At 49.1% G+C, this 22,255-nt stretch overlaps 3 protein-coding genes across 9 annotated transcripts in view; 1 reads left to right on the top strand and 2 right to left on the bottom strand.

Annotated features, from left to right (window-relative positions):
* Positions 1-10,748, bottom strand: part of LOC113595656 (basic proline-rich protein-like) — a 21,954-nt gene extending 11,206 nt beyond the window's left edge. Inside the window, exons 1-3 of the mRNA XM_053209164.1 lie at positions 10,474-10,748; positions 8,021-10,390; positions 6,647-6,739 (exon numbers count right to left, since the gene is read on the bottom strand). Coding sequence (XP_053065139.1) covers positions 9,490-10,390; positions 10,474-10,748 — 1,176 coding nt within the window. The 3' untranslated portion in view covers positions 6,647-6,739; positions 8,021-9,489. The remainder of the gene's footprint in view (positions 1-6,646; positions 6,740-8,020; positions 10,391-10,473) is intronic.
* POGK (pogo transposable element derived with KRAB domain) overlaps positions 9,783-22,255 on the top strand; it is a 15,223-nt gene continuing 2,750 nt past the window's right edge. Inside the window, exons 1-6 of one of the 7 annotated variants that reach the window (XM_027046338.2) lie at positions 9,783-9,931; positions 11,377-11,510; positions 16,697-16,859; positions 17,572-17,698; positions 18,461-18,559; positions 19,831-21,322. In XM_027046338.2, the coding sequence (XP_026902139.1) occupies positions 11,461-11,510; positions 16,697-16,859; positions 17,572-17,698; positions 18,461-18,559; positions 19,831-21,302 (1,911 nt within the window). In that variant the 5' untranslated portion in view covers positions 9,783-9,931; positions 11,377-11,460 and the 3' untranslated portion in view covers positions 21,303-21,322. Of the gene's footprint in view, positions 9,932-9,951; positions 10,108-11,002; positions 11,126-11,376; positions 11,511-16,696; positions 16,860-17,555; positions 17,699-18,460; positions 18,560-19,830; positions 21,323-22,255 lie in introns of those variants that run through there. The other 6 variants (XM_053209666.1, XM_053209665.1, XM_027046339.2 and 3 more) reach the window with 6 other exon arrangements.
* Positions 19,078-22,255, bottom strand: part of TADA1 (transcriptional adaptor 1) — a 25,366-nt gene continuing 22,188 nt past the window's right edge. Inside the window, exon 8 of the mRNA XM_053209668.1 lies at positions 19,078-21,875. Within this exon, the coding sequence (XP_053065643.1) occupies positions 21,696-21,875 (180 nt within the window). The 3' untranslated portion in view covers positions 19,078-21,695. The remainder of the gene's footprint in view (positions 21,876-22,255) is intronic.

Raw genomic sequence — 22,255 nt, 5'->3', positions numbered from 1 at the left:
TGTGGATCCACCCCATCTAATACGCCCTTGGCCAGATCCCATCGAAGCAGCACCACAAGCCTGGCAGTGTGCAAGTAGCCCAGACAGGGGCCACACCATTCCACAGTGAGCCCTGCCCCTGGGAGAGGGGAAGACAAGGTACACACCAGTTTGACTGTGGCCCCAGCGGTGGGCTGGGGCCAGACATCAGATCTGACTGTGACCTCACCCACCAACACAAGTCTCTCCAGACAGCACAGGGGATGTGCCCTGCAGTTTGGAGCTACCGCAGGGACCACCCAAACTGATGAAATGGAAGAAGTCTCCTCAAAAGAAACTCCAGGAAGCAGTGACAGCTAATGAATTGCTCAAAACTGATTTAAACAATATAATGGAACAAGAATTTAGAATAATAGTCATAAAATTAATCACTGGGCTTGCAAAAAGCATAGAGCACAGCAGAGAATCTATTGCTACAGAGATCAAGGGACTAAAAAATAGTCATGAGCAATTAAAAAATGCTATAAATGAGGTACAAAATAAGATGGAGGTGGCCATAGCACCAATTGAAGAGGCAGAGGAGAGAGTAAGTGAATTCGATGATAAAATAATGGAAAAAAGGAAGCTGAGAAAAAGATTTAAAAAATTCAGGAGTATGAGGGGAGAATTAGAGAACTAAGTGATGCAATCCAATGGAACAGTATCTGTGAAGAGAGAGAGAAAGGGACTGGAGGTGCACTTGAACAAATCATAGCTGAGAACTTCCCCGACCTAGGGAAGGAAACAGACATTGAAATCCAAGAGGCACAGAGAACTCCCTTCAGACGTAACTTGAATCGATCTTCTGCACGACATATCATAGTGAAACTGGCAAAATACGAGGATGAAGAGAGAATTCTGAAAGCAGCTAGGGATAAACAGGCCCTAACTTACAAAGGTAGACACATAAGGATAGTAGCAGACCTATCTACTGACACTTGACAGGCCAGAAAGGAATGGCAGGAAACCTTCAATGTGATGAACAGAAAAAATAAGCAGCCAAGAATCCTTTATCCAGCAAGTCTGTCATTCAGAATAGGAGGAGAGATAAAGGTGTTCCCAAACAAAAACTGAAGGAATTCATCACCACCAAATCAGCCCTACAAGAGATCCTAAGGGGGACCCTGTGAGTGAAATGTTGCAAGCACCACAAAGTACCAGAGACATCGCTACAAGCATGAAACCTACAGACATCACAATGACTCTAAACCCATATCTTTCGATAACAACACTGAATGTAAGTGGATTAAATGCTCCAACCAGAAGACATAGGGTATCAGAATGGAAAAAAAAACAAAAACCCAAGACCCATCTATTTGCTGTCCACAAGAGACTCATTTTAGACGTGAGGACACCTTCAGATGGAAGGTGAGGGGATGGAGAACCATCTACCATGCTACTAGAAATCAAAAGAAAGCTGGAGTAGCCATACGTATATCAGACAAAATAGACTTTAAATTAAAGGCTATAACAAGAGATGAAGAAGGGCATTATAAAATAATTATAGAGTCTATCCACCAGGAAAAGCTATCAACTATAAATGTGCACCAAATACAGGAGCCCCCAAATATATATAAAACAATCACAAACATAAGCAACCTTATTGATAAGAATGTGGTAATTGCAGGGGACTTTAATACCCCACTTATAACAATGGATAGATCATCTAGACACAGAATCGATAAAGAAACAAGGGCCCTGAATGATACATTGGATCAGATGGACTTGACAGATATATTTAGAACTCTGCATCCCAAAGCAACAGAATATACCTTCTTCTCAAGTGCACATGGAACATTCTCCAAGATAGATCACACACTGAGTCACAAAACAGCCCTTCATAAGTATAAAAGAATTGAGATCAGCCATGCACACTTTCAGACCACAATGCTATGAAACTTGAAATCAACCACAGAAAAAAGTCTGGAAAACCTCCAAAAGCACAGAGGTGAAAGAACACCCTACTAAAGAATGAATGGGTCAACCAGGCAATTAGAGAAGAAATTTAAAAATATATGGAAACAAATGAAAATGAAAATACAACAATCCAAGTGCTTTGGGATGCAGCAAAGGCAGTCCTGAGAGGAAAATACATTGCAATCCAGGCCTATCTCAAGAAACAAGAAAAACTCCAAATACAAAATCTAACAGCACACCTAAAGGAAATAGAAGCAGAACAGCAAAGACATCCCAAACCCAGCAGAAGAAGAGAAATAATAAAGATCAGAGCAGAAATAAACAATATAGAATCTAAAAAAGCTGTAGAGCAGATCAATGAAACCAAGAGTTGGTTGTTTGAAAAAATAAAATTGATAAGCCTCTAGCCAGGATTCTCAAAAAGAAAAGGGAGATGACCCAAATAGATAAAATCATGAATGAAAATGGAATTATGACAACCAATCCCTCAGAAATACAAGCAATTATCAGGGAATACTATGAAAAATTATGTGCCAACAAACTGGACAACCTGGAAGAAATGGACAAATTCCTAACCACCCACACACTTCCAAAACTCAAACAGGAAGAAATAGAAAACTTGAACAGACCCATAACCAGCAAAGAAATTGAATCAGTTCTCAAAAATCTCCCAACGAATAAGAGTCCAGGACCAGATGGCTTCCCTGGGGAATTCTACCAGACATTTAAAGCAGAGACAATACCTATCCTTCTCAAGCTGTTCCAAGAAATAAAAAAGGGAGGAAAACTTCCAGACTCATTCTATGAAGCCAGCTTTACTTTGATTCCCAAACCAGAGAGAGACCCAGCAAAAAAAGAGAACTACAGGCCAATATCCCTGATGAATATGGATGCAAAAATTCTCAACAAGACGCTAGCAAATCGAATTCAACAGCATATAAAAAGAATTATTCACTATGATCAAGTGGGATTCATTCCTGGGCTGCAGGGCTGGTTCAACATTCGCAAATCAATGTGTGTGATACAACACATTAATAAAAGAAAAGATAAGAACCATATGATCCTGTCAATCGATGCAGAAAAAGCATTTGACAAAATTCAGCATTCTTCCTTCCTTCCTTTCTTTCTCTTTCTTTTTTATTTTTAATTTTTTAAAATTTACATCCAAATTAGTTAGCATGTAGTGCAACAATGATTTCAGGAGTAGGTTCCTTAGTGCCCCTTACCCATTTAGCCCCCCCCCAAGCCCCTCCAGAAACCCTCAGTTTGTTCTCCATATTTATGAGTCTCTTCTGTTTTGTCCCCCTCCCTGTTTTTATATTATTTTTGTTTCCCTTACCTTATGTCCATCTGTTTTGTCTCTTCAAGTCCTCATATGAGGGAAGTCATATGATTTTTGTGATTTCACTTAACATAATACCCTCCAGTTCCACCCACGTAGTTGCAAATGGCAAGATTTCATTCTTTTTGATTGCCAAGTAATACTCCATTGTGTATGTATATATATATATATATATATATATATATATATATATATATATATATATAACATCTTCTTTATCCATTCATCCACTGATGGACATTTGGGCTCTTTCCATACTTTGGCTATTGTTGATAGTGCTGCTATAAACATGAGAATGCACGTGTCCCTTTGAAACAGCACACCTGTACCCCTTGGATAATACCTAGTAGTGTGATTGCTGGGTCATAGGGTAGTTCTATTTCTAGTTTTAGTTTTTTGAGGAACCTCCATACTGTTTTCCAGAGTGGCTGCACCAGCTTGCATTGCCACAGTGTCCTTTCTTAATAAAAACCCTTGAGAAAGTCGGGATAGAATGAACATACTTAAACATCATAAAAGCCATTTATGAAAAGCCCACAGCTAATATCATCCTCAATGGGGAAAAACTGAGAGCTTTCCCCCTGAGATCAGGAACATGACAGGGATGTCCACTCTCACCGCTGTTGTTTAACATAATATTGGAAGTTCTAGCATCAGCAATCAGACAACAAAAGGAAATCAAAGGCATCAAAATTGGCAAAGATGAAGTCAAGCTTTCACTTTTTGCAGATGACATGATATTATACATAAAAAACCCAATAGATTCCACCAAAAGTCTGCTAAAACTGATACATGAATTCAGCAAAGTCTCAGGATACAAAATTAATGTACAGAAATCAGTTGCATTCTTATACACTAATAATGAAGCAACAGAAAGACAAATGAAACTGATCCCATTCACAATTGCACCAAGAAGCATAAAACACCTAGGAATAAACCTAACCAAAGACGTAAAAGATCTGTATGCTGAAAACTATAGAAAGCTTATGAAGGAAATTGAAGAAGATACAAAGAAATGGAAAAACATTCCGTGCTCATGGATTGGAAGAATACTGTTAAAATGTCAATACTACCCAAACCAATCTACACATTCAATGCAATCCCAATCAAAATTGCACGAGCATTCTTCTCGAAGCTAGAACAAGCAATCCTAAAATTTGTGTGGAACCACAAAAGACCCCGAATAGCCAAAGTAATGTTGAAGAAGAAGACCAAAGCGGGAGGCATCACAATCCCAGACTTTAGCCTCTACTACAAAGCTGTAATCATCAAGACAGCATGGTATTGGCACAAAAGCAGACACATAGACCAATGGAATAGAATAGAGACTCCAGAATTGGACCCACAAAAGTATGGCCAACTAATCTCTGACAAAGCAGGAAAGAATATCCAATGGAAAAAAGACAGTCTCTTTAACAAATGGTGCTGGGAGAACTGGACAGCAACGTGCAGAAGAATGAAACTAGACCACTTTCTTACACCATTCACAAAAATAAACTCAAAATGGATGAAGGACCTGAATGTGAGACAAGAAACCATCAAAACCCTCGAGGAGAAAGCAGGAAAAAAACTCTCTGACCTCAGCCCCAGCAATTTCTTACTTGACACATCCCCAAAGGCAAGGGTATTAAAAGCAAAGATGAACTATTGGAACCTCATGAAGATAAAAAGCTTCTGCACTGCAAAGGAAACAATCAACAAAACTAAAAGGCAACCAATGGAATGGGAAAAGATCTTTGCAAATGACATATCAGGCAAAGGGCTAGTATCCAAAATCTATAAAGAACTCACCAAACTCCACACCCGAAAAACAAATAATCCAGTGAAGAAATGGGCAGAAGACATGAATAGACACTTCTCTAAAGAAGACATCCAGATGGCCAACAGGCACATGAAAAAATGCTCAACATCACTCCTCATCAGGGAAATACAAATCAAAACCGCACTGAGATATCACCTCATCCCAGTCAGAGTGGCTACAATGAACAAATCAGGAGACTGTACATGCTGGAGAGGATGTGGAGAAACGGGAACCCTCTTGTACTGTTGGTGGGAATGCAAACTGGTGCAGACGCTCTGGAAAACAGTGTGGAGGTTCCTCAAAAAATTAAAAATAGACCTACCCTATGAGCCAGCAGTAGACTGCTAGGAATTTGCCCAAGGGATACAGGAGTGCTGATGCATAGGGGCACTGGTACCCCAATGTTTAAAGCAGCACTCTCAACAATAGCCAAATTATGGAAAGAGCCTAAATGTCCATCAACTGATGAATGGATAAAGAAATTGTGGTTTATATGTACAATGGAATACTCCTTGGCAATGAGAAAGAATGAAATATGGTCTTTTGTAGCAACGTGGATGGAACTGGAGAGTGTGATGCTAAGTGAAATAAGTCATACAGAGAAAGACAGATATCATATGTTTTCATTCTTATGTGGATCCTGAGAAACTTAACAGAAGACCATGGGGGAGGGGAAGGTGAGGAAAAAAAACCTTAGAGAGGGAGGGAGGCAAACCATAAGAGACTCTTAAAAACTGAGAATATGCTGAGGGTTGATGGGGGGTGGGAGGGAGGGGAAAGTGGGTAATGGGCATTGAGGAAGGCACCTGTTGGGATGAGCACCGGGCATTGTAGGAAACCAATTTGACAATAAATTTCATATTAAAAAAATAATAAAAAAAAATAACTGTCACCATGATCCTAACCAATGGAATATAAGCAAAAGACATATGTATTACTTTAAGGCCAAGAAAACGATGTGCCTTCTCCATTTTCTACTTTCCCTTCACTCTGGTGAATGAAGAAAACCACAAGGTCCCAAGGGTGTGGCTGAGCCACAAGATGAAAGGAGCCTGGGTCCCTAAATCACAGCATAGAAGAAAGTCACCTGTAAACTGGGAATACCCACAGAGAACTACTACATAAGTGAAAAATAAATTTCTATTGTTGAGACTCCTTTGGGAGTCTGTTATAGCAGCTGGTACTACAGTAGATATTACACTTCTCTTCTTCTTCTAGAGAAACCTTTAAGTGTTCCTTAACCCTCTGAGGTACTCGAACCACATTCTTCTTCTCCAGGAACCTTCTTTTTAAAAAAATTTTTTTAATGTTTATTTATTTTTGAGAGAGACAGAGACAGAGCTTGAGCAGGAGAGGGCCAGAGAGAGAGGGAGACACAGAATCAGAAGCAGGATCCAGGCTCTGAGCTGTCAGCACAAAGCCCGACGCAGGGCTCAAACCCACGGACCGTGAGATCATGACCTGAGCCGAAGCCGGACGTCCAACCGACTGACCCTCGCAGGCGCCCCTCTCCAGGAGCCTTCTATCTAAGCCCTTCCAGAAACTGCCCAAATCAAGATTTCCCTTACCATTTTATCAAGATCTCGCAGGAATCTTTTAAGGCTTTATTGGGAAATAGCCAATGTTGATATCATGTCTTGATCTTCTGAGGTTCCAGAATCCTGGAAAAGAGATACAGTCAGCAGTGACACACCCTTTCCCCTCTGACCAATTTGTTTCTCTCCTCCCCATCTAGCATATCTAGGAGTTTCCACCATGAGATGGCAATTCTCATTTCCCCTGCCTCAGAGCATACCTGTGAAGGCCAATATTGGGAGCCCTAAGTCCAAGGTTGCCCACTGATACTGTGTCTATTAGCCACAAAAGGCTAACTAGTAAGCCACCCCAGGACTCAATAGCTTAAAACAAAACAATGATCCCTTCGCATTTTCACAGGATGGCTGTGTAGAACAGGTCTCATTCTGGAGCCCAGGCTGGAGGGGTGTTGACTGCCTAGGCGTGGTTTTCTCACGGCAAAGGACAAAAGCTCCCGGAGGTGCAAGTGGAAACATGTGAGACCTTTTTAGGATCTACGCTCAGGAACTACACATAGTCATATTCTACTGGCCAAAGCACGTCATATGGCCAGGCCAAGTGATGGGGCATTGAAGTCCATTCTGCACACATGAGGTCTCAGCAGGTATGCTATTTACCAGCAGGGTGAACTACCACAAGGATGTATTAATTCCATTTACCACAGTCCCTGAGAAATGGAGGAAGGAAGGGCTGGTAGCTAGGCTTACCTGTAGTCTAGGGGTAACGGGTATTTTCTGGGACTTGGGCTCTTTAGAATCCCTATGGCTTGTGGACTGCAATAATTCAATAGGAAGAAGCATGAAGCCAGACCAGTAGCCTCATTAAAGAACTATTATGTTAATTTCATAGGTGTTCAGCTCATATTTATTAAGTACCTACTGACAGAAACCCATCCTACCAATTATCAAAGCCATGCACTGTCTCAAAAATGAGCTTCAGTCACTCCCCATGCAGACTCAAATGAAGTCTTTTTGGGAAATGGAATTGCTGAATTAGAGTTGAGGGGAAGCTCTGACAACATCTGGCTGGCACAATTCCCTCTTCCTTTCTTTTTTTGTTTTTAAGTTTATTTATTTATTTTGAGAGAAAGAGGGAGGGCCTGCCACTGGAGGAGGGGCAGAGAGAGGGAGAGAGAGAGAGAGAGAGAATCCCAGGCAGGCTCTGCACGGTCAGTACAGAGCCCGATGCAGGGCTCAAAATCACAAATCATGAGATCATGACTCGAGCCAAAGTCGGACACTTAATGGACTGAGCCACCCAGGTGCCCGCAATTCCCTCTTTCTGAAGCTGAGGAAACCCGGGCAGAGACGAGCAGCATGACTTATAAGTGATTTCAACATGAATGTCTGGCAGAGCATTGTGCCTACCCCAGCACTTTGTTCCTGCGAGGAAGTCCTGTTAGCAATTACGGACTTGTACCAAGGTGGGCCCCATGGCAATAATTGAGATCTTAGGGCTGTGGGTCCAAAGTCAAGAATTCAGGCGATTGTCCTCTTCCCAGAAAAAAAAAAAAACCAAAAAACTAATCACAGCCGCCGGAGAACATTAGGACTCTCAGAGTCTAAAACCCTTTGGTTTCTTCTCGACACTCTCCTCACTTTTCCATTTGAAGTCGCCATTCCTCAGAAAAGTTAAGATGGGAAGGTCAATCAACTTGAGCTAAGAAGTCAGGCCTGTTCTAACAATGCTAATTTTACACACAAAAAGAACTGTTCGTGATCGCAAACAAGAAACGCTAACATCTTCCTCGCTCCCCGTATTTGAATAACGTTCTCTTTCAGTTAAACTTGCTCTGGTCTGGGGTCGTCCACCACAATTACACTTCAAAGATGTGCTTGTCATAGTACACTTTACCAACTGGGAGCTCCACAGCTCCCCATTAGCCTCTCCATGACAGAGAGAAGTAACATTCACAAATGTTTACTTATTCATAAACAACCAGGAATGGCCACAAACACTTGGAGAGAGACGCCTCTCCCAGGAGCTACTCAGATCTCAGGGACAGTCAGAGAAGTTTGACAAAAACTCTTGACTTGATCAAATGTTAGTCGGTCTCCTCTGAGCCCTCTTCTCCGGGAGGCCTTGGTCTTCGGCTCCTCCTCCACTCCTCGGCCTGCGCAGCCCAGCTTCCTCAAGAATCCTGCAGACTCGGTTTAGAGAGAACCTGCCCCCATCGTGGAAATCTGACCGGGCTGGCCGGCCGGCAGCAAGATTCCTCTCTCCCTACTGTCTCCTCTAAACGAATTTCTGCCCACTGACTCCCTGACTTTGCCTGTGGGCTATCTTTCGCCAACTTTTAGAGTTGAGCGGATGTCTCTCCCTTCGTGTGATAGTATGGACACCTACTTCCATATTTCTAAATAAAGTCCTCCTTCCTGTTTTAACAAGTGTCAGAAATGATTTTATTTTTTCCTTAACGACTTCCCAACAAAAACCCAAACCCAGAATCTTTTTTTCTGGAATCAGAAGGGCTTCAGGGCTTGTCTGCTCTTTTTTGTGGAGCCTTTTGACGATCCTGCTACAGAGAGAGAGAGTTATGTCCTCCACGAGATTACAAGCTTGGGCTTTAGCAGGTAACAAGTACTATCAGGAAGTTCCTTCTTCGTATATACTACGAACGAAGTTCTGGACCTATGCTTGCCAGAATCCGAGCACGGTTCGGCAAAGATCCAGGACCCCTCTTCAGCCCCCTTGGTCTACTCTTCCTAACGCGTCCCTTGAAGCGTGGCGAGCCTGCCTTGAGTGCTCACCCCAGCAAATGCAAACCACCGGTGAATGCAAATCAGCACAGGGATAAATGCTCCCAGGTCACACACTCTGCTAAAGCAGAAATCCTTCATGCCCTTCCTGCCTCCGGCCCGCCGAGGGCGCCCACAGCGCACGGGAAGCCGACGACCGCGGGGGAAACGGGGAGGGCGGAGGGCACGGCGCCGCTGGCCGGCCAGAGGGAGCCGCGAGCAGGGTCGAGAACTCCGCCGGGAGGAGAGTGCCGCGCGGTCCTGCCGGAAACCGCGCCGGGAGGAGGGTCCGGAGCTGGCGCGGGCGCCGTCTCCCGGCGCCGCCGAGGCCCGCTGACATCAGCCGCGCTCCTCCCCTCTCCTCCCAACACCCTCAGCTCGCGGCCGGACCCTCCTCCTCCCACCACGTGTCCTCCCCGCTCCCTCCCGAGGGGCCGCGCGCACGGGAAGCCGGAGAGGCGGCAGGGATGGCGCTGTGACAGCGGGGCCGGAGCCCTCGGCGTCTCCTCCCGCGGCCCCGGCCCGCGTCCCGGCCGCTCGGTGAGTGCGCGCGGGCGGCGGGCCGGAGGCCCGGGGCGGCGCGGCCCTTCCCGCGGCTCCGGGGCTGCGCGGCGGCGGCAGGGGCGGGGGCGCGAGGCTGCAGCTGCGGCGGCCGCCGTCGCCTTTGTTGCGGGCCCGCCTGGTGGCAGGCGGCGCCGGCTCCGGCCGCCCGGCAGGTGCGCCGGGGACGGGGAGGGGGCCCGGCGGGGAGGCGGGCCGGGGGCGGCGGGAGCCGGGGGCGGCGGGAGCGCTCCCGGCGCGGGGCCGCGGAGAAAGGGAAATGGGACAAGATGGCTGGAGATATCCGAGCGCGCCCGGGGGCGCGGCGGCTGCGGGCGGGGCGCGGGGCCGTGGGCGGGTGGGCGGGTGGGCGGCGGCGGCGGCGGCCGCGGCCCTGGCCGCGGGCACCTCGCCGCGGGCACCTTTGCTGCGGGGCGGTGCCACCTCCGCCCCCACCTCCTGCCCGGGAGAGGGCGGGGGAGGCGGCGGCAAGTTTGGGCCCCTGCCCCGGGGATCTGAAGCCTTTTCCGCCCGCCCCTGACCTGGCCTTGCCGTGTTCGCCCGTCCCTTTTGGCAATACCGAAGAAGCACACTGAACTCTGGAAGGATCTTTTCTTCCGAAGCCCGGGAGGATGCGGCCCACAAGATGCACACTCACTCCACACCTAGGAGTTGCCCGCGCCCCTAGAGGGCAGGAGCGCGGCCCTTTGTATTGGCCTACAGCTGGACCCAAGAGAATATTCTTTTCGCCACGGAGGCATTTCCCGGTGGGGGTGGGCCCTAACAGATTTCTGCACCTTCTCGGGTATCCAGGCATACACCTCACTGTGTGTCACTGAATCTCGGGTTTGGAAAATCTCCTAAGGCAGAATGACTATTTTCTGAACCGGCTCATGGACAAAATCTTTCGCTTTGGAAAATCCAGGTGATGGGTATTCTGGGCCAGCCAACTTCCAGGTGCTTAACTGGCCTGTAGGGAGAACCCAGTTGAGCAAGTGTCCGGGCTGTGTTCGGACATCTTCATTGGTAAAGAAGCTAACACCCGTCTCCTGCCGCTTATTTCATGTTCAGGTGGCACTGGCTGTGAGAAAGTTCTGCCTTTCAAAGCACTGTTAAAACCTCTCCCAGGAATGTTTACCCACCAGCCCGTTCTGCCCCTGGGTCTCTACAGAACCAGTCTGGTCTCTTCCACAGGTAGCCTTTTTAATACATGAAGGCAGTCAGGTATACTCTCTGCCTGCAGCCCCTCTTAACATAATTAATATGCCACCTTCCAGCTTCCTGGTGCTTTTCCTAAAGCCCTTCCTCCCCAGGCCTGACTCTTCCTTCCCTTATTCCAGCCTGAACAGTGCTTGGGGATAAGAGGTTTGCACAGGCACCCCCATCCCAGGCTTCAGAGAGTTCACACTAGTGCCTGATTTTTCTCAACTGAATCTTGCTTGCAGAGATGGATTCCACAGCCTACGCTCTCAACTTGACCCTGAAAGAAGAAGAAGAGGAAGAAGAGATTCAGAGTCGGGAACTGGAGGATGGCCCCACAGATATGCAGAAAGTCCGGATCTGCTCAGAAGGTGGTTGGGTAAGTAGGAAGATGGGTCCACACAGCTGTGAGGAGAGGTCTGGGAGCCAGGCTTGTTTTAAGTCTCCTCCTCAGTCAAGCATAGGAAGTAAAAATAGCCCAGCCCAGCCCGGTATGTTTGCATTCCTGAGAAAACAGTCCTGTGGCTTTAAAAGGCACTGTGAAGAATGGAGCTGGTTATGGGAACAGTCTCTTCAGCCATGTGGCTTATCGTCGTTCGGACTGGAAATCTGAGAGGCTTGCCTCTCTCCTGTGCCCCTGAATCCCCTACGTTTTACTTAGTGCCAGGCACGTTGCAGACACCAGCTAAATGTTTGCTGACCTCTGTTAAAGAAAAAATTACTCTGACGCTTGTGAAGACGGTAAGGAAGATTGGTCGGGACTGTTGAGATGGGTGTCAGGACTCTTGCAGTGGGAGAGAGCTGGGGCTCAACACTGAATACAGTGAGACAAGCAGGGATTTCCAGCCAGGGATCCAGAGTGGGTGAAAAGTTACTAAGAGGGGACATCAAGAATAGGGGGATTCTTGCTAAAGGCAGACTAGGGTGATCAGCTGTCAAAGGTGGGGGAATCTTTCTGAGGTAAAGTAAAAGCAGGTTTCTTGCTAAAACTGGGCCAGGCAGGCTGAGGACAGGAGGGGAGCCCCCATGGAGGCCTGGTAGGGAAGAGGGCCCAGAGGCCCGTCACTGAAGTTTGGGAAGGAGAGAGTCTTTTACACCCACTGCCGGCTGAAGGGAACCTTTTTAAATAAGACTTGGGGCGTTGAGCTGACAGGAGGAGAGCTTCAGTCGGTTCCGTGTGAGGACGTCTTGTGATAGCACACCCAGGAGAGCGGCATCATCGGCCTGCCCGAATCGAGGGATTGGGGTGGTAGGCAGCAGAGAATATGGAACATATCCAAACAGAAGCGTGTGATGGAATGAGAGTAAATTCATAAGAATATAAATGCAGCGTGGCCCCTCCTAATCCCCGCCAGTCTGCCTGGGGCCTGCCAGGTTTTGCTCGTGCACCAGAGAGCTGTAGAAGCCTCCCCCAGAAAAGTGAACAGACAGCGCGCCTGTGCCCGGGGCACTTCTGGATACCCCGGGGGCGGGGAGTGATGTAAGTGCAAGAGATATTTATCCTTATAATCGTGTATAATTATTCACAGTGCATCCCGGACATCATGACATTTAGGCATGAATGGTAAAAACTTTAAATATGCAACAAGTTGCATTCCTTTTCTCCAGCGAGTCCTGTGTATGAACATTATCAGTATCCATTCTATTCCTTTGTTTCCAGTAGGAGATTGGTGTTCATAGAAACATGGCTCTCCCAAATGTCCGGTCCAGCTCCCCTCCCGCACAAGAGGTCTGGGGAGCAGAGAGGTTATCTACTTTGCCCCAAAGTTACACATGTACGCTGACATGTGTTCTTAAAAAAATAAATGTCTCTCAAGCTGGACCCTTAAAAGCAGTGCATTTTATTGTATGTGTGTCATACCTCGATGAAACACAATGCACCACCAGGCTCTGGGTTTTCAGTCGGGCTCTGTAGGCTGCACTGCCATTCTCTTTTTGTGTTCTCTGCTCACCCCCACCGCCTCTCTAGTTCTGATCCTCGCAGCTGGGGAGACCTTCGAGGACAGGAGTCAGTCCCATTTAGCCTGCAACAAGACCTCAAGGCAGTAGAAACCCTGGGCTTTAAGGCTAAATTGGCCCACCCAGAACCTCTAGGTAGCATGGAGAACCTTGGAAAATGGGTGCAGTAAAGGTGGACGTTTAAGTGTTGTCGGAACAGTGAGAAGGGAGCAAGGCAAAGGCCATTCTTAGCTGGGAAGGAAGAAGGTCGCTGGAAGAGCGGGGCTGGTTTTTGTGGCCTCCAGGCAGTCTGCCCCCTGTCCGCAGTCATTGAGCACAGTGGTGGTGTTAAGACAAGATCCCTAGTCTCCTGGAGTTGCCAGTCTCGCAAGGAAGGTGGGGAAGAGAACATAATTCATAGTACAATATTCAGAGTGCAGTGGGTGAAGTCAGCTCAAGAGCAGGGTCTCATTCAGCTGGAGAACTCAAGAGGCTTTGTTCAGGGGGCATGCATGGACCTGGTCTTAAGCAGTGGGCAGGTTGGCTCCCAGGCCCATTTCCCTCCTGGGGACATTTGGCAATATCTGGAGACGTTTTTGGCTCTTGTGATTTGGGTGGGGGTTGGGGAGTGGGAGATCCTACTAGGCATCTCCTGGGGAGAGGCCACGGACACTGCTAAATATCTCCAATGCACAGGACAGCCCTCATGACAAAGAATTATCTGGCCCAAAATGTCCATAGTGCTGATGTTGAAAAACCCTGTTCTAGGGCATTGAACTAGGGAAAGAAAAGAAATGAATCTGTTCCTTAAATATGTATTTTGGTTGTAGAGAATTGTGTTAGGGTGATCAATAAAAGCCTTTCCAACATAAGAACTATGCTATATATTAGGATAATATTCCACAGGAGAATTGGAATAGAAATAGAGTTTCAAGTAGAGAAAAAGAGGAATGTACCCTGAACTGAGTCTCGTTCATAAGTGGCACTGGCCAAGGGAGGAGAGAGAGCTTGCACTCCAGACACAGGGAAAGCAGGAACAGAGGCACCCGAGAGGAGCGCTCCTGTGCAGAGTTGGAACAGCTCCCGGAGCTGGAAGCAGAGAAGGTGAGAGAAGTAGGGCAGGCCCCGGGGCCGGCCGGCCAGCCAGAGGGCGTGGTGAGCAGTGCTGAGGGGTGTAGTTCTCTCCCCAGGAGCTCTGCGGGACAGGTCCCTTGCCCGTCTCTCTTGCGAGGGCCAAGGCTCACTACAGTCTGCGTGCTAAGTGGCCTGCTGAAAAAGTCTGGGCTTTGGAGTCAGACTATTTATTTATTTATTATTTATTTCACGTTTATTCATTTTCGAGAGACAGTACGAGTGGGGGAGGGACAGAGACAGAGGGAGATACAGGATCCGAAGCAGGCTCCAGGCTCTGAGCTGTCAGCACAGAGCCTGATGCGGGGGCTTGAACTCACGAACCGCGAGATCATGACCTGAGCCCAAGTTGGACGCTTAGCCAACTAAGCCACCCAGGCGCCCCTGGAGTCAGACTTTCTGACTCTGTGACTGTGGGCAAGTCATTTAGCAGCTGTTTCCTCACCCATAAAAGTGGGGTAGTGATTCCCATTTCTTTATTATTACTTCAAGGATTCAATAAGATAATTATTTCAACACGCGAGAGGGAGTGCCCCACGCAGATGCTCTCTCGTGCACTGGTAACGGCCGTCTGCTCTGAGACCTTCGTTACACAGCTTCGCCAGCGTGCGGCTGTGCGGGGTGTAGGTACTTCCTGACAGTTCCCCTTGGAGATGGTCTCTGGAATGCCCACTTGCCGGCAGAGCAGGGCAGTACCTGCAAGCCGAAGGAAGAACACCTATCTGATGCATCCTGGGTCTTCTGAGGGAAGGGAGGAGGACAGGGATGGAGGGTCCCTACCTGTGAGGCCAAGAAAGGGCCTCCCAACTTCGGAGTTTTGCCCGGGGCAGGCCCTGTTTACCTTCTGCTGTGCTCAGCCGGATAAAAAGCCTCTGTGGAGAGAGAGGAGGCCTGCGCCACGGGGCCTGGCTGAAGGCTCGCTCACTTCTCACAGAGGGTTGCTGTGAGGAGAATTTCTAAGCCACTGGACTATGCGTCTTGGAGTATAATGTGGGCTTGTTTGAAGATCCTCTGTGGCCCAGCCATAAATATGAGGACGTGAATCTGGCACCAGTCACCCTCCAGCCACCTTACAACTTTGGGGCTCCTGAGATTTTTACCAGGCCTAGGACGTTTTACTTCTGTGAGTGTCGGTAGCCCTTCTGAAATGACAGGCGTAGCCAGTCCTGTGTCCCGTTTTATCAGCAAAGGGAAAGGGACTATAAATAGGTATGGCCTGGATCTGGAATTTCCTAGGGAGAGAAAAGGCCAAAAGGAGAGTCGTTCAAAAGGCTGGGAAGTGAGAAGGGGTGGGGTGGAAAATTCCTGGCTGACAGGCTTTCCAGATTGATGAAGGTCTGAGGAAAGCCTGGAGATTCATCCCTTTTTACCTCCTAGTATTTCACACTTACTCCAAAGAGGAAGCTTGGTTTCGTAAGAGACTGAATTTAATGAGTATTTGAAACTATTCTAAGTGGAACAAGAGAAAGGAAATTTGGATATCGTTTGCTTAAATCTTTTATTCACATATACATTTTGGGGGCACCTGGGTGGCTCACTCAGTCGGTTAAACTCTTGGTTTCGGCTCAGGTCATGGTCTTGTGGTTTGTGAGTTCGAGCCCTGCATCGGACTCTGTGCTGATGGCAAGGAGCCTGCTTGGGATTCTCTCTGTCCCTCTCTCTCTGCCCCTCCCCTGCTCACACTGTTTCTGGCTCTCTCTAAATAAATAAACTTAAAAAATACTTTCTTAAGCGATTACTATCTACAAGAAGTGTCCTAAGTTTAGGGAGATGGAATAAACATAGGTTTTGTCCTCAATGAGCTTGAATTCTACTGTAAGAAGCAGACAAGTAAACCAAGAGAATACTGCGTTGTGATAAGTGCCACCGTAGTGTGGAGCCCAGGGTGCCACAGGGCTGTGTAGTGGGCGCACAACCCACGTCAGGGTGAGCTTCCCAGGGAACGGCACATCTGGGCTAAGTCTTGGAAGGTGGGTGGGTGGGTGTCAGCCAAGCCAAGAATGGGGAGGACCTCTGAGGCAGTGGGAGAGCCATGTGGGGGGACACGAGAGGTAAAAGAATGGTTTGCTCAGGAAACTGCAAGCGCTGAGAACCACTGAGCACGGAGGTAGGGGAGAGTGAAGGGCTGGTCGCCAGGGAGGCCACTTTGCTCTTTGTAGGAGCTAGAGCCTTGAACTCAGACAGTGCTAGGTCCACATCTCAACCCTGCCATTTGTTGGCTGTGTGACTTCCAGTAGCAACAAGGCCTCTCCGAGCCCGTTTCCTCCTTGGTGAAATGAGGTTGTTGGGGAAAACAGATGAAGCAGACACAGCCTTTCCTGGGAAGTACTCTGTACTTGTAGAGTGCTGTGAGTGGGAAGGGAGGACATGGACTTGGCGAATAAGGAGAAAGTCCAGTGTGTCCAGGTGACTGATGGCTGGACACCTGAAGAAGCTACACACTGTGCAGATGCTAATTTCCTAAGCTGGTGAAAAAACAGTCTCATGATCACCCAGGCTCTGGATTCGGCCTTGGGGAATAGCTTTGAAAGCAGTAACCCTGAAACCCCGGCCCAGTGATTTCTTACCACCGAATATGATGAACTTCAGAGTGGGATTTTTCATGACTGAAAGAAACGACATGGCAAAAAGAAGAGCAGAGTCGAGTAAACAAGAGGAGGTTGGTTTGGGCGGCCCGGCCCCTCCCACAGGGGTGGGGGAGCGGGGTCAGTGGGGAGAGGGAAGGAGAGCTGCCTTTGTCCTTGGCCGAAGGTCTAGGCATCAAAGCAAACTAGTTTGCTCTGCTGTTTCATTACATAAATTTAAGCTCTAATTAGCTCTTCTGTCCTCCTACTCTTGCTCTTGCAGATTGGAAAAGGCAGGATGAGGCCCCCTCTCTCACTGGCTCCTCCCTGGGCTTTGGGTTCTGAGTCAAATGCTAGAGCTGGTACCCCAGGAAATGGAGAACGGTGCCCAGGAGCTGCCCCCCACCCCCATGCCGGGCCAGGGATCTGTGACTTGGGGGAGGGCAGGGGGTGGCTGGGTGTGTGTATTTTGGTGGGGGAACTGCCTCAGGGTGTTTACTTGGGGGCAGTTGCTCCTGAATCTGGAGCCGGGGCTGAGCCCAGATCGGCTGGCCCTGCAGCGTGTGTCCCGATCTGGTGATCACTGCTGGGGAGTTTTCTTCTCAGGGTGCTGCTCTCCTCCTCTGTGAACCGAGGCGGTAAGCGACCCTAAGCAGGGCGTGCGGGACCTGTGCTGTGTCCTTGTTTTGCCTCCACTCGCCTAGTGAGTGTGGATGGACCGTGTCCCCCGGTCAGAGCCCCTCCCCTGTGAGACGAAGGTGTGTGAGTCTGTGTCTGCTTATGCCTATTAGTTGTTCCCTGTTCCAGGTGCCGGCCCTATTCGATGAGGTGGCCATATATTTTTCCGATGAGGAGTGGGAAGTTTTGACGGAGCAACAAAAGGCCCTCTACCGGGAAGTCATGAGGATGAATTATGAAACTGTCCTGTCCCTGGGTAAAGCTTTGTTTTTTCTTTGTCTCCTGGAAGCTCTGAGCCCAGAGAATTGTTTCCATGTCTCTTCTCTGGTGTATCCAACATCCCTTTCTCCTGAACTTGGACTCTGTCCCCTCAATGCCTGTGCCCATTTGATTTCCTGTTTTTGACTTCGGCAGGATATAAATATTGTGTCCTTCTACTCAGCAACTTGCGCCAGCTCTCAGAACCATCCTCACTCGACCTAGGCATTCGTGTAAAAAAAAAAAAAAAAAGACCTAACCTAAGAAATGTCACCACAGACCTGGGCCTGTGTTTCATATGTTCCTCAGGAGGGAAGGCAGACTTCATTGTTACCCCGTCAGCCTCAGACGCTTGGGAACTCAGCCCCAAAGAATCCTCGTTCCCCTCCTGGCATTGATGATCCGTATCATTAGAATGTAACCAGCTGGAGGGATTTCCTAGTTTCTCATCTAGGTACCAGAAGGTTCAATAGGTCAGGGACTGCATCCTGCTAAATGAAGTTGTTTTTGTTGTTGCTAGCACCAGCCCTCATTAGCCGAGATCCCAAAATTCCCTTGGACAGACTTCTTTCCTATCATGTTTTTTCTTTCGTTACCCCTCAGCCCTTTCCCCCTGACTTTTGTAAACCCCCACATGGAGAGAGTGTGTGTTGTGTGTCAGGGTGGGGGAGGGATTCCTTAAGTAGCATAAAGTACTGATTTTGGCAGGGCTCCAAGGCAGGAACACACAGCTATTACCTGTTTTATTTCCTATAAACAGAATTCCCATTCCCTAAGCCAGACATGATCACTCGGTTGGAAGGTGACGAGGAGTCTCAGAATTCTGATGAATGGCAGCTCCAAGGAGGAACCTTGGCAGGTACTACAATGAAATCACCCCAGCATACATCCAGTGGGAGCATTGTGAACCTGGACTTTAAGTTTCCATGTACCTCGTGTGGGGTGTTTAAGAGTTGAGGCAAGGTTATGAGGCAGGAAGATGATGGGCTTTGGATGTTCAAAATCTTTCTAGTGCTGTGTGACTTTAGGCCACTTCATTCACCTCTCTGAGCCTCCATTTCTTCCTCCATCAGCAGTGGGTAATAAGTCTCAATGTGCAACCTTGTACGCGCATGAAGTAAATTGAAGTTTGTATGGCGTTTGGTCCTGTGCACATGCTGGGTGAAGGAGGCCACCTCAGTAGCGCACCATATACGTTTGAAGACTAAGGAAAATAATGCGACAAAGCACGTGGCCGGGGCGATTTACCCTGGTTTCTTGTCCATCTCTTCTTGGATGGAAAAAGCAAGAGCAGCTGTAGTACATGTGTGAGTAGGTACGTCTGAGAAGCACATGGCCCTTTATCAACAACATAGTTAGGATAACAGTTGGCCAAAAACAGCTTCTAAGCAGCCAGTGATTTTATTCACCTTCTCTCTATAGGGAAGAGTGTGAAATGCCATATTTCATTGATTCTAAGACATGTTTCCCCCCCGCCCACCACATTAACATCTCTGAAATTGAGAACTCCTCTTAAAATTGATGGCATTTTTTTTTTTCTTTTCCCATGGTGTATCTTGCAACTGATGGCATCTTAGTTTGGGTGAGACACGCTATCTTCCCAAGTCCTGTTCAGTTTCCGCGACCACTTTGTAAATATAGAAGTTCTGACATTGGTGTGAGGGGACGAAGTATGCTTTTGCTATAGATTTTCTTGGCGTAAGGGACGTGAGTCAGGCCATCCCTTTAGCAGTGCATCTAAATTCTGTACCTACTGTATGGGTTACATTTGGCTTCTCGTGCCCACAAAAACCGTTTTGACCAAAGCGTGGCCCACAAAATGATCGTGTGATCCAAGTTTGGTACCTGTGTTCAAGTCCCAGCTCTGGCACTTTGTAGCTCAGCTCCCTTGATGTATTACTTCACTTCTGTAGCTCCACCTGCAAAGAAGGAGTAGCGATACACAGGTATTGTGGGAAGTAGGTGTGGCGATCCATAGGACTTAGGGGAACGTCATCTGTTACTAAAGGGCCTCCTTTGAGTGAACCTCAGATTAAGGTATTCTTAGCGTTTTCACCCAGGAAATCGGAATAGGCCAGAAGGCATTTTTCTTACTGTCGTTGTGTTCGCCCCTCCCTGTTTGTCTCCTAGAAAATGAAGAGACTGACGTCAAGCCCCCGGACTGGGCGGGTCCGATGAACGCCACCCCCCACTTTCCTCAGCCACAGCACCTGGACGGCTTTGGCCTCCGCCTGCCTCGGGACCTCACGGAGCTGCCCGAGTGGAGTGAGGGGTACCCCTTCTACATGGCCATGGGCTTCCCGGGGTACGACCTCTCGGCGGACGATATTGCCGGGAAGTTTCAGTTCAGCAGGGGCATGCGGCGCAGTTACGACGCGGGGTTCAAGCTCATGGTGGTGGAATATGCTGAGAGCACCAACAACTGCCAGGCTGCCAAGCAGTTTGGAGTGCTGGAAAAGAACGTTCGGGACTGGCGCAAAGTGAAGCCGCAGCTGCAGAATGCCCACGCCATGCGGCGGGCGTTCCGCGGCCCCAAGAACGGGCGCTTTGCCCTGGTGGACCAGCGCGTGGCCGAGTACGTCAGGTACATGCAGGCCAAAGGGGACCCTATCACCAGGGAGGCCATGCAGCTGAAAGCCCTCGAGATCGCCCAGGAAATGAACATTCCGGAGAAGGGGTTCAAAGCCAGCTTGGGTTGGTGTCGAAGAATGATGCGGAGGTATGACTTGTCCCTGCGGCATAAGGTGCCGGTGCCCCAGCAGCTGCCCGAAGACCTGACGGAGAAGCTCGTCACCTACCAGCGGAGCGTGCTGGCCCTGCGCAGGGCGCACGACTACCAGGTGGCGCAGATGGGGAACGCCGACGAGACGCCCATCTGTCTAGAGGTGCCCTCGCGGGTGACCGTGGACAACCAGGGCGAGAAGCCCGTCTTGGTCAAGACGCCGGGCAGGGAGAAGCTGAAAATCACGGCAATGCTGGGTGTCTTGGCAGACGGGAGGAAGCTGCCCCCGTACATCATCTTGAGGGGCACGTACATCCCCCCCGGGAAGTTCCCCAGCGGGATGGAGATCCGCTGCCACCGGTACGGGTGGATGACGGAGGACTTGATGCAGGACTGGTTGGAAGTGGTGTGGCGTCGGAGGACCGGCGCGGCGCCCAAGCAGCGAGGGATGCTGATCCTGAACGGCTTCCGCGGCCACGCCACGGATTCCGTGAAGAGCTCCATGGAGAGCATGAACACCGACATGGTCATCATCCCCGGAGGCCTGACCTCGCAGCTGCAGGTGCTGGACGTGGTGGTCTACAAGCCGCTCAATGACAGCGTCCGGGCCCAGTACTCTAACTGGCTCCTGGCCGGGAACCTGGCGCTGAGCCCCACCGGGAACGCCAAGAAGCCGCCCCTGGGCCTCTTCCTGGAGTGGGTCATGGTCGCGTGGAACAGCATCTCCAGCGAATCCATCGTCCAGGGCTTCAAGAAGTGCCACATCTCCAGCAATCTGGAAGACGAAGACGACGTCCTGTGGGAGATCGAGAGCGAGCTGCCGGGAGGAGGGGAGGGACCCAGAGAATGCGATACCGAGAGCGCGCCAGAGGGCAACTGACCGCGGAGGGGAGAGCCCAGGTAACCCGCAGGCACACGCACACGCCCCGCACCTTCACAGACAGGCCTGTTCGTGTTCCGCGGACACCTTCCCCCTTGCCGTGATTTTCTGTGCCTTCGAGAACTCTCAAGCCTGGGCTGCCGTACCACGGATCAGAGGCCTTCAGCTCTCCTTTGGGTCCAAGTGCCGTTGCCTGGCTTACTTTGTGGGTGTTCTGCTCTGAGGCCTGGCCCTCCCCACAAGGAGTGAGCTGCCAGAACACTGAATCTGAGGGCTGTCATGTTCAAATTATTTGGGCCTGAAGGAGCGTGGTCTATCTGACGTTGCTCAGTCCGCAAAGAATTTGGTCTGAAGAGCCAGCTTTTTCCTTCCCCTTATAAATCCCGGGGAGCGTCAGGGCCGGGGTGTGTATCTGACACGCTTGGAGCGGCTGTGCTCCCTTCCGCTGGCCTCCGGGGCCGGCCGGCGGTACGGGGAGAGCACCGGGCGCTGGGGCCTCCGCGCCCAGACTTCGCGTGGTCTGCTCGGGAGCCCACTTGGCACAGAAAAACGATAGCGTAGGTCTGCTTCTCCCTAGGAGTTCAAAAGAGTTTTAAAACATTATCTTATTCTCATAATGACCTTCACATGGGTGGTGGGAGCAATTGCAGTAATTGCTTGTCCACTGATGTCCGAAGGATATATTTCTAAATTGAATCTCGGCACCAAAAAAAAAAAAAAGAGAGAAAGAAAGAAAGAAAAGAAAGGCACATAGCTAAGACTACCATGAATAAAGTCTGAGGACTGAGAGCAAGAGGTCTGGAATTTTCAGAGTTGACTGTAGAAGGGCAGCTTCAAGAGGAAGTGGGGGACGGGGACTAACAGCTCTAGTGGATGTGAACTTAACACGTACCACCCCCCCGCACACACACCTTGGGAGAGAACAGCCAGCCAGGCACAGCGGGAAACCTACA

The sequence above is a fragment of the Acinonyx jubatus genome, chromosome E4 (assembly GCF_027475565.1).
Source record: "Acinonyx jubatus isolate Ajub_Pintada_27869175 chromosome E4, VMU_Ajub_asm_v1.0, whole genome shotgun sequence".
Taxonomy (NCBI): Eukaryota; Metazoa; Chordata; class Mammalia; order Carnivora; family Felidae; genus Acinonyx; species Acinonyx jubatus.
Note: the sequence above shows the minus strand (reverse complement) of the source record. Positions and strands in the feature narration are given on the sequence as shown.